The sequence below is a fragment of the Anabrus simplex genome, chromosome 8, assembly GCF_040414725.1.
Source record: "Anabrus simplex isolate iqAnaSimp1 chromosome 8, ASM4041472v1, whole genome shotgun sequence".
In the NCBI taxonomy this organism is placed as follows: Eukaryota; Metazoa; Arthropoda; class Insecta; order Orthoptera; family Tettigoniidae; genus Anabrus; species Anabrus simplex.
The window spans coordinates 141,260,126-141,275,692 of NC_090272.1; the positions used below are offsets into that span (position 1 = coordinate 141,260,126).

The 15,567-nt window shown below is 35.4% G+C and overlaps 1 protein-coding gene across 1 annotated transcript in view; it reads right to left on the minus strand.

Moving 5' to 3' along the window:
* LOC136879341 (potassium voltage-gated channel subfamily KQT member 1) overlaps window positions 1–15,567 on the minus strand; it is a 916,827-nt gene that overhangs the window by 226,988 nt on the left and 674,272 nt on the right. Inside the window, exons 7-8 of the mRNA XM_067153158.2 lie at window positions 15,274–15,458; window positions 1,002–1,061 (exon numbers count right to left, since the gene is read on the minus strand). Coding sequence (XP_067009259.2) covers window positions 1,002–1,061; window positions 15,274–15,458 — 245 coding nt within the window. The remainder of the gene's footprint in view (window positions 1–1,001; window positions 1,062–15,273; window positions 15,459–15,567) is intronic.

Below are 15,567 nucleotides of genomic sequence, written 5' to 3' on the forward strand. Positions count from 1 at the left end.
ATCAATTAGTTCTATATAATGCCCAACAGATGGCAGAACATGTCAGAGATCAAATTTGCGCTCGAAAGTCAACCGAGAAACTCAAAAAAATTAACATTCTCAAGCACCGTCTATAGACGGGTGTAGCAGTGGTGGACCGGCCGCGTCAACCCGTCTATAGGCGGGCGTAGCACTCATCGGGTTAAAGTGATGTTCAATTTCATTTAATACACATCTAGACAATGCTCCTTCTACCTCTACTCAACAATGAATGATAACAGTGCACTTTCCGCATTATGAATAAGTCTACGCCATGAGTCGTGTATGGTTGAATAGAATGGATACAGGTGACGTGAGGAGTTGCGTGCGAATGAAACGACCGGATAGCCAGCTTGTCACTCACCGATGGTGTGGAGACGGATAACAGTGGTGTGACAGTAGTGTGGACGAGTCCATTGAAAGGTACTGAGGGTAGGAAGTATAACAAACAGTGTTTGCGGAAGGATTGATCAAAATAAACAGAAATGGTTGAAACGACCGGACGCGACCCCTCACGGGTCAAATGGTTGATTTAAAGATTTGAATAGATGGAACCTTTATAATAGATTCTTTTTAAGAATTAATTTTTGCATATTAGTCTCTCTAGCCATTTGGATACAGTATTTGGGAAGAAATAATGAAAATCATTTTGGAAAGAATGAATGTTATAAATTGAAACATTATGTTCTCATTGCTTTCATTAACATAAAATCTAGGCATCATTCACACCAGTTACCTTTAAGCCTTATATAAGTAGAATTTTAAGAAATAGCTAACAGCTCTAATTGCACATTCTTATGACAACACTGTAAAAAGTACAACTTTCTTTTGCTGCAAATGAAACCTCATTTATTTATTTTTATATTACTAGAAAATTAAATTAAATGAATTCATCTAGCAATATCTAGAGAAATGCAGGTTGTGCACAATGCTATGATACCAAGCGGCTGCTACTCAGCTGGGGGAGGCTACCACACACTTACATTAAGGATGATGTGTGTTGGATCTTCTCGACGGCTTTGTTAATGTCATCTATCTTGGCTCTGTCATCCATAGACAGAGACAAGCACACAAGAAACAGAAAAAGACAGACAATGAAGGAAAGAAATTTTTAATGGTATAAAGATGCAGAGGGAAATCACCATCGACTATTATGTCAAATATTTTGTGTTGTAGTGTACAATGGTACATATGTCATCCAAAATGGGACAGAAATACTCTACATACAGAAATAAAAAACAACAATACAACATTAAGTGGCTCTAACAAGTTTTTCCTCATTTATTTCTTTGGTGAAGAAATAAAAAGAGAAATTTAGTGGATGTTAGTATGAAATTATACACATGCAGAGTACACTTACGTAAAAATAATTTTCCTATACTTCACATTTTACAGCTAAATGTATATTGTCCCTATCCTGCTTTCATAGTACTTTGATGTGGAAAGAAGGTAAGTTGTGAAGCAACATACCTAAAGTCTAACCCAACCCAGGAATTATGTTGCATTTCACATTAACTGCAAACGTAAGACTTGTAAATACAGAGAACTATTGTTTTTGATTTTGGGGAATGATGTAACAGTAAATTTATTCTAACATTAACAATTTGCATTCTCAAATTCAAAATCTATTTCAACTGAAATTTGACAGAACATATACTGATTAAAAGTAGCTTTAAGAATAATATAATACTGTACTTACGCAAATAATCTCCGCTGCCGAATAATCTCTGCACCCTCATTTTAGGAACGTTAATTTAAAAAAATGAAATAAACTAAAATTCTCTCAGGGAAAGAGTGATGTAGGCATAAACAAACATTTCATATCACTCCTCAAGTTCCACATGATATTTACGGAAATATGAACATGACTGATATAACTACTTTGCCTGGACGTATCTGAGATGATAAAAATGCATTATCACTGCTATAAAATATATTTGCCATTAAAATTAGCAAGTAAACCTTCTTACGTGACAAGTATTTCATTAATCTGAACTTGTAATGGGCTCAATTCCCTGAAGATTGGAAAATTCTTTGCCTCTTGCATCACTAGAATCCTCTCCTAAATCACTTACAAATTCATCACATTCCATGTCTAAAACACTTCTCACACGCAATCTCTTTTTTCTTGGAGAGTAATACTACTAGTGGTGCATAATTCTTTTCATGCAATGTATATACTTGAAGCAGACACAACTGCGAACTCGTTTGTTAGTTTTGCGATACAGTAAAATCTCGTTAATTTGAAGTCGGAGGGACACAAAAATGTGACTTTGAATTACGTGATTTTGAATTAACCGCCAACTCATAATTCGGAAATGCCAACCCTTGCAAGCGACTAATCTCATGTTTTAATCCACATTGAAATGTGTTATTTGTAATAACAAAGTTTTTATTCTAATCCACCTGTTCAATACATTATAATGTTGTCACATTTAAAATATCTTCATTAATTGACAAGTTATTTGTGGGACATGTTTCGCTCCCTTACAGAGCATCATCAGCCAGATCTGAATCTCGAAGAATGGTTATGTTCGAAAACAATGACTCCAGAACTATTGAAACATTTTTTCACAAACCTAAATTACTCTATTAGAATATCATAAAATACATAAACCTTGATCATGCCTTAATAACATGGGCTTAGTAGGAGATATACATTAAAAATGTGGTGGAATGAGTTATTCTAAAATACTTAAAACAAGTAGCATGTTTAACATCTTTGACATAGGTGAAATTCAATCTTAAGAACTAAATTTGAAAGTTCCTTTGTAATGAGATTTGGTAAAAAAAAATTATATCCTTTAAGGATATATGCAGATTCGGAATTATTTGATAGGATAGTCAGCTATGTGGGAAACGACATGGAAAGAAATGTGATTGTAGCGGGAGATCTGAATTTGCCAGATGTCAATTGGGAAGGAAATGCGAACGACAGGAAGCATGACCAACAAATGGCAAATAAGTTAATATGGGAAGGACAGCTGATTCAGAAAGTGATGGAACCAACCAGAGGGAAAAATATTTTGGATGTGGTGCTAATAAAACCAGATGAGCTCTATAGGGAAACTGAAGTAATAGATGGTATTAGTGATCATGAAGCTGTTTTTGTGGTAGTTAAAAATAAATGTGATAGAAAGGAAGGTCTTAAAAGTAGGACTGTTAGGCAGTACCATATGGCTGATAAAGCAGGCATGAGGCAGTTTCTAAAAAGTAACTATGATCGGTGGAAAACGGTAAATAAAAATGTAAACAGACTCTGGGATGGGTTTAAAGAAATTGTTGAGGAATGCGAAAACAGGTTTGTACCTTTAAGGGTGGTAAGGAATGGTAAAGACCCACCTTATTATAATAGAGAAATAAAGAGACTAAGAAGGAGATGCAGACTGGAAAGAAATAGAGTTAGAAATGGCTGTGGAAGTAAGGAGAAATTGAAGGAACTTACTAGAAAATTGAATCTAGCAAAGAAGGCAGCTAAGGATAACATGATGGCAAGCATAATTGGCAGTCATACAAATTTTAGTGAAAAATGGAAGGGTATGTATAGGTATTTTAAGGCAGAAACAGGTTCCAAGAAGGACATTCCAGGAATAATTAATGAACAAGGGGAGTGTGTATGTGAGGATCTTCAAAAGGCAGAAGTATTTAGTCAGCAGTATGTAAAGATTGTTGGTTACAAGGATAATGTCGAGACAGAGGAAGAGACTAAGGCCAAAGAAGTAATAAAATTTACATATGATAACAATGACATTTACAATAAGATACAAAAGTTGAAAACTAGAAAAGCGGCTGGAATTGATCAGATTTCTGGGGATATACTAAAGACAATGGGTTGGGATATAGTACCATATCTGAAGTACTTATTTGATTATTGTTTGGCCGAAGGAGCTATACCAGATGAATGGAGAGTTGCTATAGTTGCCCCTGTGTATAAAGGAAAGGGTGATAGACATAAAGCTGAAAATTACAGGCCAGTAAGTTTGACATGCATTGTATGTAAGCTTTGGGAAGGCATTCTTTCTGATTATATTAGACATGTTTGTGAAATTAATAACTGGTTCGATAGAAGGCAATTCGGTTTTAGGAAAGGTTATTCCACTGATGCTCAACTTGTAGGATTCCAGCAAGATATAGCAGATATCTTGGATTCTGGAGGTCAAATGGACTGTATCGCGATTGACATGTCTAAAGCATTTGATAGGGTGGATCATGGGAGACTACTGGCAAAAATGAGTGCAATTGGACTAGACAAAAGAGTGACTGAATGGGTTGCTATATTTCTAGAAAATAGATCTCAGAGAGTTAGAGTAGGTGAAGCTTTGTCTGACCCTGTAATAGTTGAGAGGGGAGTTCCTCAGGGCAGTGTTATCGGACCTTTATGTTTTCTTATATATATAAATGATATGAGTAAAGGAGTGGAATCGGAGGTAAGGCTTTTTGCGGATGATGTTATTCTCTATAGAGTGATAAATAAGTTACAAGATTGTGAGCAACTGCAACGTGACCTCGAAAATATTGTGAGATGGACAGCAGGCAATGGTATGTTGATAAACGGGGATAAAAGTCAGGTTGTGAGTTTCACAAATAGGAAAAGTCCTCTCAGTTTTAATTACTGCGTTGATGGGGTGAAAGTTCCTTTTGGGGATCATTGTAAGTATCTAGGTGTTAATATAAGGAAAGATCTTCACTGGGGTAATCACATAAATGGGATTGTAAATAAAGGGTACCGATCTCTGCACATGGTTATGAGGGTGTTTAGGGGTTGTAGTAAGGATGTAAAGGAGAGTGCATATAAGTCTCTGGTAAGACCCCAACTAGAGTATGGTTCCAGTGTATGGGACCCTCACCAGGATTACCTGATTCAAGAACTGGAAAAAATCCAAAGAAAAGCAGCTCGATTTGTTCTGGGTGATTTCCGACAAAAGAGTAGCGTTACAAAAATGTTGCAATGTTTGGGTTGGGAAGAATTGAAAGAAAGAAGAAGAGCTGCTCGACTAAGTGGTATGTTCCGAGCTGTCAGCGGAGAGATGGCGTGGAATGACATTAGTAGACGAATAGGTTTGAATGGCGTCTATAAAAGTAGGAAAGATCACAATATGAAGATAAAGTTGGAATTCAAGAGGACAAACTGGGGCAAATATTCATTTATAGGAAGGGGAGTTAGGGATTGGAATAACTTACCAAGGGAGATGTTCAATAAATTTCCAATTTCTTTGAAATCATTTCGGAAAAGGCTAGGAAAGCAACAGATAGGGAATCTGCCACCTGGGCGACTGCCCTAAATGCAGATCAGTATTGATTGAACTGATTGAAGGATACGAGTCTATAAAGATTCAAAGATCTCATCGATTTGATATTGAACTTGTGACTGGATCAACCAAATCTGAATCTCAAAGAATGGTTACATTTGTAAACAATGACTCAAGAACTATTAAACAATTATTTCATAAACTCAAACTTAATTTACTACAGTATCATAAAATCCAGAATCTTTGGTGACATGTCTTAATAACTTGGGTTTAGTAGGAGAGACACATTAAAATTGTGGTAGAATGAGTTGTTCTAAAATACTTAAAACAAGTAGCATGTCTAACATATTAGAAAGACTGGAAATTCAATTTTAAGAACTAAATTTTAATTATTATTATTATTATTATTATTATTATTATTATTATTATTATTATTATTATTATTATTATTTTTATTATTATTATTATTATTATTATTAATTTTTTTTTTTTGCAGTGAGATCTGGTGAAAGTTTTATATCCCTTAAGGATAAGAGTCTATAAAGATTCAAAAATCTTGTTGATTTGATAATTTTACTTGTAACAGGATAATATTGATCTTCATGAAATTTAAATACTTGTCATTTGACCACGACGAGTGCTGTTGAATAAATAGCTCTTGTTGATGTTGGTGACCATACATTGAATTTGCAGATTTAAAAATGTATGATTGAAAGGGATGTAAATCGATGATCGTGATTAAAAGTTGTTTAGTAGTTTATCTTGTTGTAATTCCCTCCAACGGTCGTTTCCATAAACCTTAGTTAACACCAAACTGCATGCAATTAACATTGATTCACGTATTAAAAGTTTCAAATGCCACAAAAAAAAAGTACTATTCCAAAATGTGTCCAAAAAAGTGCATTTACAGTATTCAAATAATGCACTTGGATGAAAAAAAGATTCAAAAGACGAGGAGAAATCTATGCCGGCTCCCCTTGTGCAAGTGCTTTATTCATAGGATTACTGTATGCATTTTAGATGCCTCGTACTTGCACGGAAAGTACCCAATGCCCCTAAAACACCGTGTCTTATCGTTCATTCCTATGACTAGGGGAGGAAGTAGGAAGTCTTCCGTGTGCATTGCAGCACAGGACAGTGACGATTTCCCGTCATGGCACTTGTGTCGTAATTCGAGAAATGCCAAACCTTGCTGCGTCATAAAGTATTCTAAGACCCTTCAAAGCATGGAATCACCTTGATTCACAGTTTAATTCTTTCAAATGCCATAGAAGAAACTGTTTCCGAAATGTATCCAACAAGATGCATTTACATTATTCAAATAAAGCACTTGAATAAATCACTGACAAACATAATCTCATGCAACGAAAGAAAAAACCAAGATTCAAAGACAAGGACAAATTATGCTGGCTCCCCTGTGCAAGTGCTTTATTCATAGAATTACTGGACTGTTTGCATTTTTAGATGCCTTGTACTTGCACGGACACACTATGGCTTATCCAACTTTTCTATGACGAGGGGAGAAAGTCTTTCGCTTGTGTCTGCACTGCAACACAGTACAGTGACTCCATCTCCTTTAAAACCATAAGTCCGTTTGATCTCGGCATTAAAAGAGAAAGATGCAGTTTCATTGGCATTGACAATATTGTTCGGTGCATACGAATTGATTATAATTATGAGCCACACTTTTTCGCCAACAGTTGGCATCGCCAGTGTTCGCGGATTCTGTTCCTCCACACAATGCCTGTTACGTGATATTATGACATTCCTTAAAACGCTGAATATTAATGAACTAAGATTTCACTCAAACTTAGCAACTATGAAACACACTGTAGACACACCGAAGCGAGCAAAAGTGTGGAAAGCTACCCCTGCATGTTTCGGAAGATGTGTTCTATCGTGACGCCGAGAACATTCACATTTAAATTACTCTGTAAAGTTATTTTTTAATGTAAAGGCAGTTTTGAATTAAAAGTCTGAATGGTTTTCCATTTAAATATGACACATGGGGGCAGTTTCCTTCTATCTGTAGTTACACAAAGCAAAACTGTACATCCAACATTGAAAATTATGTAAAACAGGAGCGTGTTGCCAACCTTGACAGAAATAAAATCCACACCCCAATTTCGTGCCTCAAATTTTTTAAAAAAGTATGCGGGGATTATTTGCGTAAATACGGTAATTCAAATTCAGTTTCAACTAAAATATAACACAATATATACTGATCAAAGGTAGCTTTAAGAATATTACTGTAGAATATTTGCATCCTTTATTTCTTTCTGAGTAGTTTAGGGAATATTCCAGAAAGAAAATTCTAAAACTTATTATTAATTCTTTTACATTTTGTCATAAAATGAATACGATGACCATCCCACTCTTATCAATCAATGAACATGTTTCTGAGCTAAAACATAACAACCCATCATCAAAAATTACCGCTATGTTTAGTTTTATATTTCCTAACAGCCTTATAATCTTTGAAGTGAAAGGAATACCATACTGTATTCTTTTGTATTCTTTTTATTGCCTCTTTTAAGTCATCTACTGTAAATGCCTAAACATCCAGGTTATTGTATTAAAATATTCATGAAACATGCTCAGTACTTTGCATCAAAAATGCCATATCAATGAAGACCTACCCACAAGAGTTAATCACGTGAGAAACTTGTTTCTTTTTGATTACAATTACATTTTAATAGTTACTTTAATTCTTCTCATTATGATGAGTATTTCTGAACCTATTTTTGGATCTTTCTGTTTGAAAATCATGCTATTTTCTTTTGTATCTAAGCTATAATTACCGTTTTTCTCCCTAGTTATTTACAGGGAAGTTCAGAATATTTCAGATAGAGTTTCATAGAAATATGAAATATGAAAGTAGTAGCAGTAGTCTGTAGCAGAATGTTTTAAATAGTTCATATGTAGCACAAAGTTCAGGAGCAAAATAGCAGTGTAGTATGCACCAAAGCTGTGCACATAGACAAGGTGACTTGATTTTCTCTAGTATTAAATAGCAAAATTTATGGCTATACATCTGTTTTTTGAAAAGGAAATTCTTATGTGATAAAGCAGTGTGGTGCAGTGTTTAAATAATGCAGTGCTGTAAATCACTGTGGTATGGTACCTATTATTTCTCTACAAACTTAATGTTATTTAATAAAAATTTAAAAAATTGTGATATTTTTCTGGTGACTGTGCAGTGGAACTGACTATTTCTGAATATGTTATCAATAGTAATAGTACTACACAACACAATAACCTATCCTGTTCAGAAAATGGATAGAATTCTTGGAATTTAAAGAAGACAAAGGTGCTGGTGAAATAACAATGATGGCTGTTTGCAAGGCTCACTAAAACAAATTTACAAAATAGTTACTGCTGAAAGTCATCATAGTATAAATATTGTTATAGATTCTTTAGCTCCTTTTCTGGGTTGGACCATGTTGTTGTTTTCTGTACATTTGCCGATGTTTCGAATACATTGCAGTATTCTTTGTCAAGGGGACTGAAATTCCCCTACTTGATCCGAGGTAATCAGTCTCCCAGGCAGCAATCACACTACGAGAGTGATTCCTGACCTTGGCCTTATATATATCCTACCTTCTCTGGCTGACGTAAGCCTCCTGGCTGTCTCATGAGAATTCTGGAATGTATGTGTCATACTTAAAAGGTTTGGTCAAATGTTCCACCTTTACAATACTTAATGAAATTCATTTTATGTGTCACAGCCAGGTAGTGGGACTTGCCAGCGCTGTTATGTAATTTGAGGTTCATCCTGTGTGTTTATGTTGAGGTCTTTATCTCTTAATCTATCTATGGAATGTACAGAACACAAGAAGATGGCTCAACCCGGAAAAAGAGCTAAATAATTCTACACACCATGGAAGTTTCACTTCTAAGATTACTATAGATTTTTAATTCAATGTTCACGGTCAGGTAGCTTATGTTGGTGTTTGGTGAAGATTCTGATTACCTAATATTTAGTTAATTTGTCAGCTTTTCCTCATGATTAATATATTCTCTCTTCATAATACTTTGAGAAAAACTGAATGAGAGGTAATCTATAGTTCATTATGAAAATCACACTTACATTTTACCAATTCTCAATCCTCTTCATAAGCTACCTACCATTTGTGTCTGCTCTTCAAACTTTAAGATCTATCCATTTATCCGAACACTAAGAAACATCAAACTACAGAACTATTCTAACATAGCCATGTATAAAACCACAGATTGTTATGGTCACGTGTTTTCAGCCAATGACCACAACAAAGTCAAAGCAGTTTAAAGTCATCTTCAAATAGTAAAGTATGACATATACAATAAAAAAAAACTCTTCCTGTTCCATTCTACAGCCATGTCAGCTTCACATACTGTTAACTAACTGGATTGAGTTAATTTTTATATACCGTAGCTCCGTGTTGATTTTCATTTGAGATCATTGTTGACAGACCAGGAAAAGATGATTGTCCTTATAGATAATCACGGAAATGTAAGGTTGTGAAAACAGAGATCAAAAGGAAAAATACCTAGGTAATGTTCTGATGGCACTGGAAAAGGAGTGTTAAAAGAAAAAAGGAAGGTCGATGAACTGCTTGTGGTCTTACTGGAAAAGCTCCTTAAATTTGTACAAAGAATAATTATAAAGTAAGAAAAACATTATCATCAAGCTGGATAAAGTAAATATAGAGAGGAAGAATGACTTACCTAACTAAGGTCATGAAAATTCACACACAAATTAGAGGAGAAGATTGAAAATAACGTATGTCGACATAACACTGACAGTCAATGAGTAAGAAGAATCCACAGTCAGATTCAAGTGTGACTTTGTAAAATACTTCCATGAATGCCACAAATTATTTTTCACCATTAACTTTTATTACCTATCTCTAGCAAAAGCTAAGCAAAGCCTTCTCAATACAGGCCATGAAGGCCCTTGGAGGAGTGGAAGATAAAGACTTCCACTTTCCATAACTTCGGCACTAGGTGGGATAGAATGGTTAGCTCTATGTCTGGCTGCCTTTAACCCCAGAAATTAATCTGGTAGTCATTTTTGATGTAGGCTGAGCAAATCTCAGGGCCACGTACAACTCCAGAAGTGGAAATATTGTTTCTTAAATTTTCTTACCTTCCCGACGGGGAATTAAAGCAAAGTCTCTTCAGGTGAACCGAGCATGGCTTTACTAGGCAGCCCCTTTTATTAACTATCTCTAGGATTAATATTGCCTCCTTGGACATTTCTATCTTTGTAAATGTTCCATAAAATTCTTGATCTACCTTAAATCTACAAACAACCAGTAATGCCTTTACTTTGAAAGCTCTGATCCTAATCTAGCCAAATGTTCACTTCCACAGCCTAGCATTACAGGCTTACTGGATTTCTCTCTCTCTCTTTCTCTGTGCTATCAGGTTGATGCTGACTTTGAGCAACTTGCATGGATGGAACTACTCTACCTCTAAAGCCATACAGCCTACATCAATGAGCTGTTTCTCACTAAGACATTTTTTTTGTGATAGGTGATCCCAGTAGCGGCGATTGGGAGTTAGAAGTGGGGGAGCACAAAAATTTATGGACAGTAAAAAGTACCCGGGTTTAGGGGCTATAGTAGGGGGGAGGGGGGCATATTAATTGAAAAAGAAAAGCTACAAAATGGTTTCTTAATGCTCTCTGAGGGAATTTTGATAGAGATATAAAGGTTAAGTCTACCAAATTATGTACAGTAATAACACTACTATACAATAAAACTTTCACCAAAGGGACAATAATTACACATGTTTTACAATTAAACAGAAGTGCAGCGTGATTATACAATTACAAAGCCATTCGGTATTTGACTACACACTAAGAAAGTAGCAGACACTGGATAGAACTACACAGACACATTTATTGAGTGAGACTGCGAGATTGATGAATGCGGCACAGCAAGAGGGTGAAGTATACCTCAGTTGGCAAAAAATATACTCCTGCTACCCTTCCTCATAGCACAATGCTACAAGCTGCTGCGCTGTAGTAATCAGTAAGCCGCAATGAACGACATTTTGTGTGTATTCCCACTATTTTTCTTAATAATTAAGGAAATTAAAGGAAGGAATTACCTTTTAGAAAAGCAATATGGATTATACAAATTGCTTTTTTTGTATACTTTATAGTTTCAGGTGATGTTTAATAACTTTTAGGTTCCTCAGTCTCTTGAAACTTAAAAAAAGTCAGCTGGTTGAAATGGAATAAAAATTTATTTTTTTCTCCCACCCCCTAATCGCCACTACTGGGTGATCCAGCAAAATTTGCTACTTGTCAAATTACTTGTATCATCTACATCCCATCCACTTCTGTCAAATGAATTCCCAATACATGAGTCAGTCTTCCATTGCTCTCTTTGCTTATCTGGCTTGGTTTATGAAAATGTAGTCTATACACTCATCTGACCAAAATATTATTTTATAAAGTCATTCTAATCGAATTATCACAGTACATTTTATTCTAAGCATTTAACTGAATATGTAAGCATATTTCTTTTGTAAAGAAACTTCATCTATGTGAAAACTGAGTCAATCCATATGCATGGTGTATCAATCAAAATCAATTTGACAAATTTAAATACTGTTGTGTTTAATACACATTTTGGCTAAAAAATGAATTGAAGGAACAAAGGAAAACCCTCTCCCAAAAATAATTTCCTTTTGTTCTACACAGACTCTTTCATTTTTTTCTACACAGTCTCTCAGGCACTTACCCGAATTTGATTTTTACCAAAATGGGCAACGTTTGAGAACTTACAAAAATGGATATCTAGACTACAAATCAGAGTTTGTGACTTAACCCTTTCAGAATATGTGCCCCTATATGTGCGGTGCAAAATAAAAATAAATCATATCAGAGTTTTCCCTTTATCCTCACTGGATGACTTCTCATGAAAAAAAGAAAAAGAAAAAGAAGCAATGACATTTTCAAATTCCATGCACCAAAATACAAGAGAAATTACTTGAATTTTAAAATAAAATATTCCCAAAATTCATTGATTTCATCAATTGGCCTAAATTCCAAGTGGGATTTTTGAATTCCGAATTTGGTGGCTCATAACTTCCAAAGTACACATCTGATTTTAGTGTTGTATGTGTCATCTCAAAGCTCTTTCCTTTTTCTTTCCGATGATGAAAAATATTTCAAAATTGGTTAATGTCCAACAAGGAAAAAATGAGCCAACACCATGCGAGACGAAACACAGTTTTGTGCTGATTTAACCCTTTCCTGAAGCTTTAATGAAGTCCTTAATTTTCTTCGAAAATACCTTTGCCAGCTCACCAAAAATGATCATGCAGCATTGTTCCATTTGGCAGAATTTTAAAAATTTTATTGCCATTCCTGGCTTCTTTGAATACCTTTCTTTGAGTGAAAAATCAATTTTTATTTTTGCATATGGCTCAAATTTGGTATTTCACTATTCTTTCATACCAAAAAACATGAATCTGATGTAAGCTTCCTGAAAATATCCTTCCCAAGTTTCCCACAATTCTATTGCTATATGTTTATAAAATATTAATCTGAAAATACCCAGAACATTTGAAATGCATGGACTTGGAAATTGCTGGCTGTCATTTTTCTCTATTTTTAATATATTTGTTGTTCAATGAACTTCTTTTTTGAGTTTTTGAACCAACTTACTGTGTGTTCAGATTCAGTGTGTTGATTTCTAATAAACTATTTCTTATCTTAATGAGGGAAGTTTGTACAAAAGTTTTGCAGAGGTTTACTAGAGAGAGAGAGAGAGAGATATTTATTTCTGCTTCCCCCATTTGGAGGCTGCCAAAAAGACAAAGCTTACATAAAAAGCGGAATGACAACTACAAAGGTAGTGTAGAATAATCATTTATAAAGGATTAGTATACTATATCAAACCTATTACTCATTAAAAAACCATATTGATCAGTGTTTTGAAACCTATGGTGATCTCCTTATAAGACAAAGATATAGCTGAGAGACTACAAGGAGTATAAATGAGGGGATTTGAAGCCCATAGTCAATGAGTTCACAGACAAGATCATTTTCTTCAAGTTGAATAGGATATTAAGTTTAGTACCATATTTTCTTTTCATCATCACCTGTACAATTTTCCTTTCTTCACCAAATCTGCCTCTCATATCAGACAACTCCTCAGTTGGTTTCAAGAGGCTGAGTGAACCCCATTTTAGCCCTTGGATAAATACAAATTGTACCCAGGACCTCTAGGTCCAGTTCTAGCTTGCATACAAGATGTGATACAGATGGACATGGAGGCATACAGATTTTGTATGGTAACCTGCAGCATATCTCTCCTGTGGATTGAGCAAACTCCTAGACCCTAGGTGGTTCCCAGACACATTCGATGCATGATAAATCTGGTGATTATGCAAGCGAAGGAAGTTTCAGAAGCATTTCTGTGATACCTTTGCTGTATGTAGCCAAGCATAATTCTGCTATAAAATGCCTCTTATAAGCCCTGTCATGAAGGATGACATATGCAGCTTCTTATTCTTATTCTTCTACTCTTTCTCCTCCTTCTTCTTCTGCAGACCATTCAACATACGCAGCTGTAGGATAATTTTGCTGTGCTATTAATATCCCTCATACCACAACAACAAAAGACTACTACTACTACTAGGGGTGACCGACTGTAGTATGCAATGGTCTATCAGACCAGCATTCCAGCAGTGGGGATGGTATGTAGCATTACAGCACGGATAGGACTGATTCCTGGTAATGCAAGAAGTTTATGATTGTCAGGAGGGCTGGAACAAGACTGTGGGGAAAACCAAGGAAGAGGTGGATAATCAAAGTAGAGGAAACAGTGGAGAGTAGAGGTGTAAACTGGCCCAGAGTGCTCAGAGAAGAATGATGGAAGAACAGGCAGAGGTAATGGTCACTCATCAATTACCCCACCTGGCATTAAGTCATATAGAGGGTGAGGAAGAAGGATGCCTGGTATGTGATTGAAAAGGCACAAGCAGCTCATCTCCATTGGGGTTGTGCCTAAAAAGAGATGCACCACCTCAGAACAAGGACACAAATTTACTTTTTAATTTTTTAAGACAAACAAGAGTAGACTGAGGGAGGTCCGATAGGTAAGATTAAAAAAAAAAAAAAAAAAAAAAAAAAAGAGTGAGTTGGCTATGCAGTTCAAGACAAGTAGCTGTTAGCTTGCACTTGGGAGATTGGGTTCAAACCTAACTGTCAACAGCTACGAAGACGGTTTTCCATGGTTTCCCATTTCCACACCAGGCAAACGCTGGGGCTATGTCTTAATTAAAGCTATGGTTGCTCCGAGTCCATGCAACATTAAACAAATAAAAAAGCAAGAAAAAGGGAAGAAAAAAGGAAAGTAGGTATGAAAGAAGACACAATACAAGATTCAGAGGGAGAAGTATCAGTTGTATGATAAGAACAGAAGCTACATGTACAAGGAAGAAAGATTTGGTGTAATCATCTAAAATTATTAACTGAAAGGGTTTAGATGACCTGGTAGAAAACTAACAAGGAGCAGAAAAGTGCATTTTGATCTTATCATCCTAGTTATGTCTGTAATTGGCTGTTTAACCATAAAGAACATAATTATACAGTCATAACATGGTCTGTAATCACAGACAGAACCTATACTGGTATAGGCTCCATAAAAAGATGTATTATGCCTCTTCACCTATATAATTATGTTAGAAAATATGCAGTTGTGTTTGTAAGTTACTGATACCATTTTTTCTCTTAATACTGCAGACTTTGTTGAGATGTAAAATCAATATATAACATGGAGATACATTTTAGTACTCAATTAAAAAAATTCAATAATCTTGGAAGTGTTTGGGGTGGAAGTAAGTATTTTGTAAACAAAGAAGTTATACTTGCAGTATAACTATAAGTATTACACCAAAATTATTAATTTTATATCTTTGATACAAACAGAACATTGTCTAGTGATCTTATGTACATTTATTTGTGTATTTCTCTTGCATGCTGTATGTAAGAGTTAATACTTACGAGGGTGGGCTGGGTAGAGGCACCTGATGGATCTTCCATGTGGCAACAGACATGGAATGCTCATCTGCTGCGTAACAACGCCATAAGCTCTGGATGAGTGTGGCTGCTGGCTGCCGTCTTCGGATCATGTGCTTCTGACGCTGTTGCTGCTGTACCTTGAGAGCAAATCCTGAACCCAGGATGCCCTAAGTAAAAGGAATGAAAGATAAATTATTTATAGAAAAAAGGCAATAAAAACTGGACAAAGAGCAATTAAAATGTCCAGAATTTATTCCAGGTTGTTTTGAAATGCTT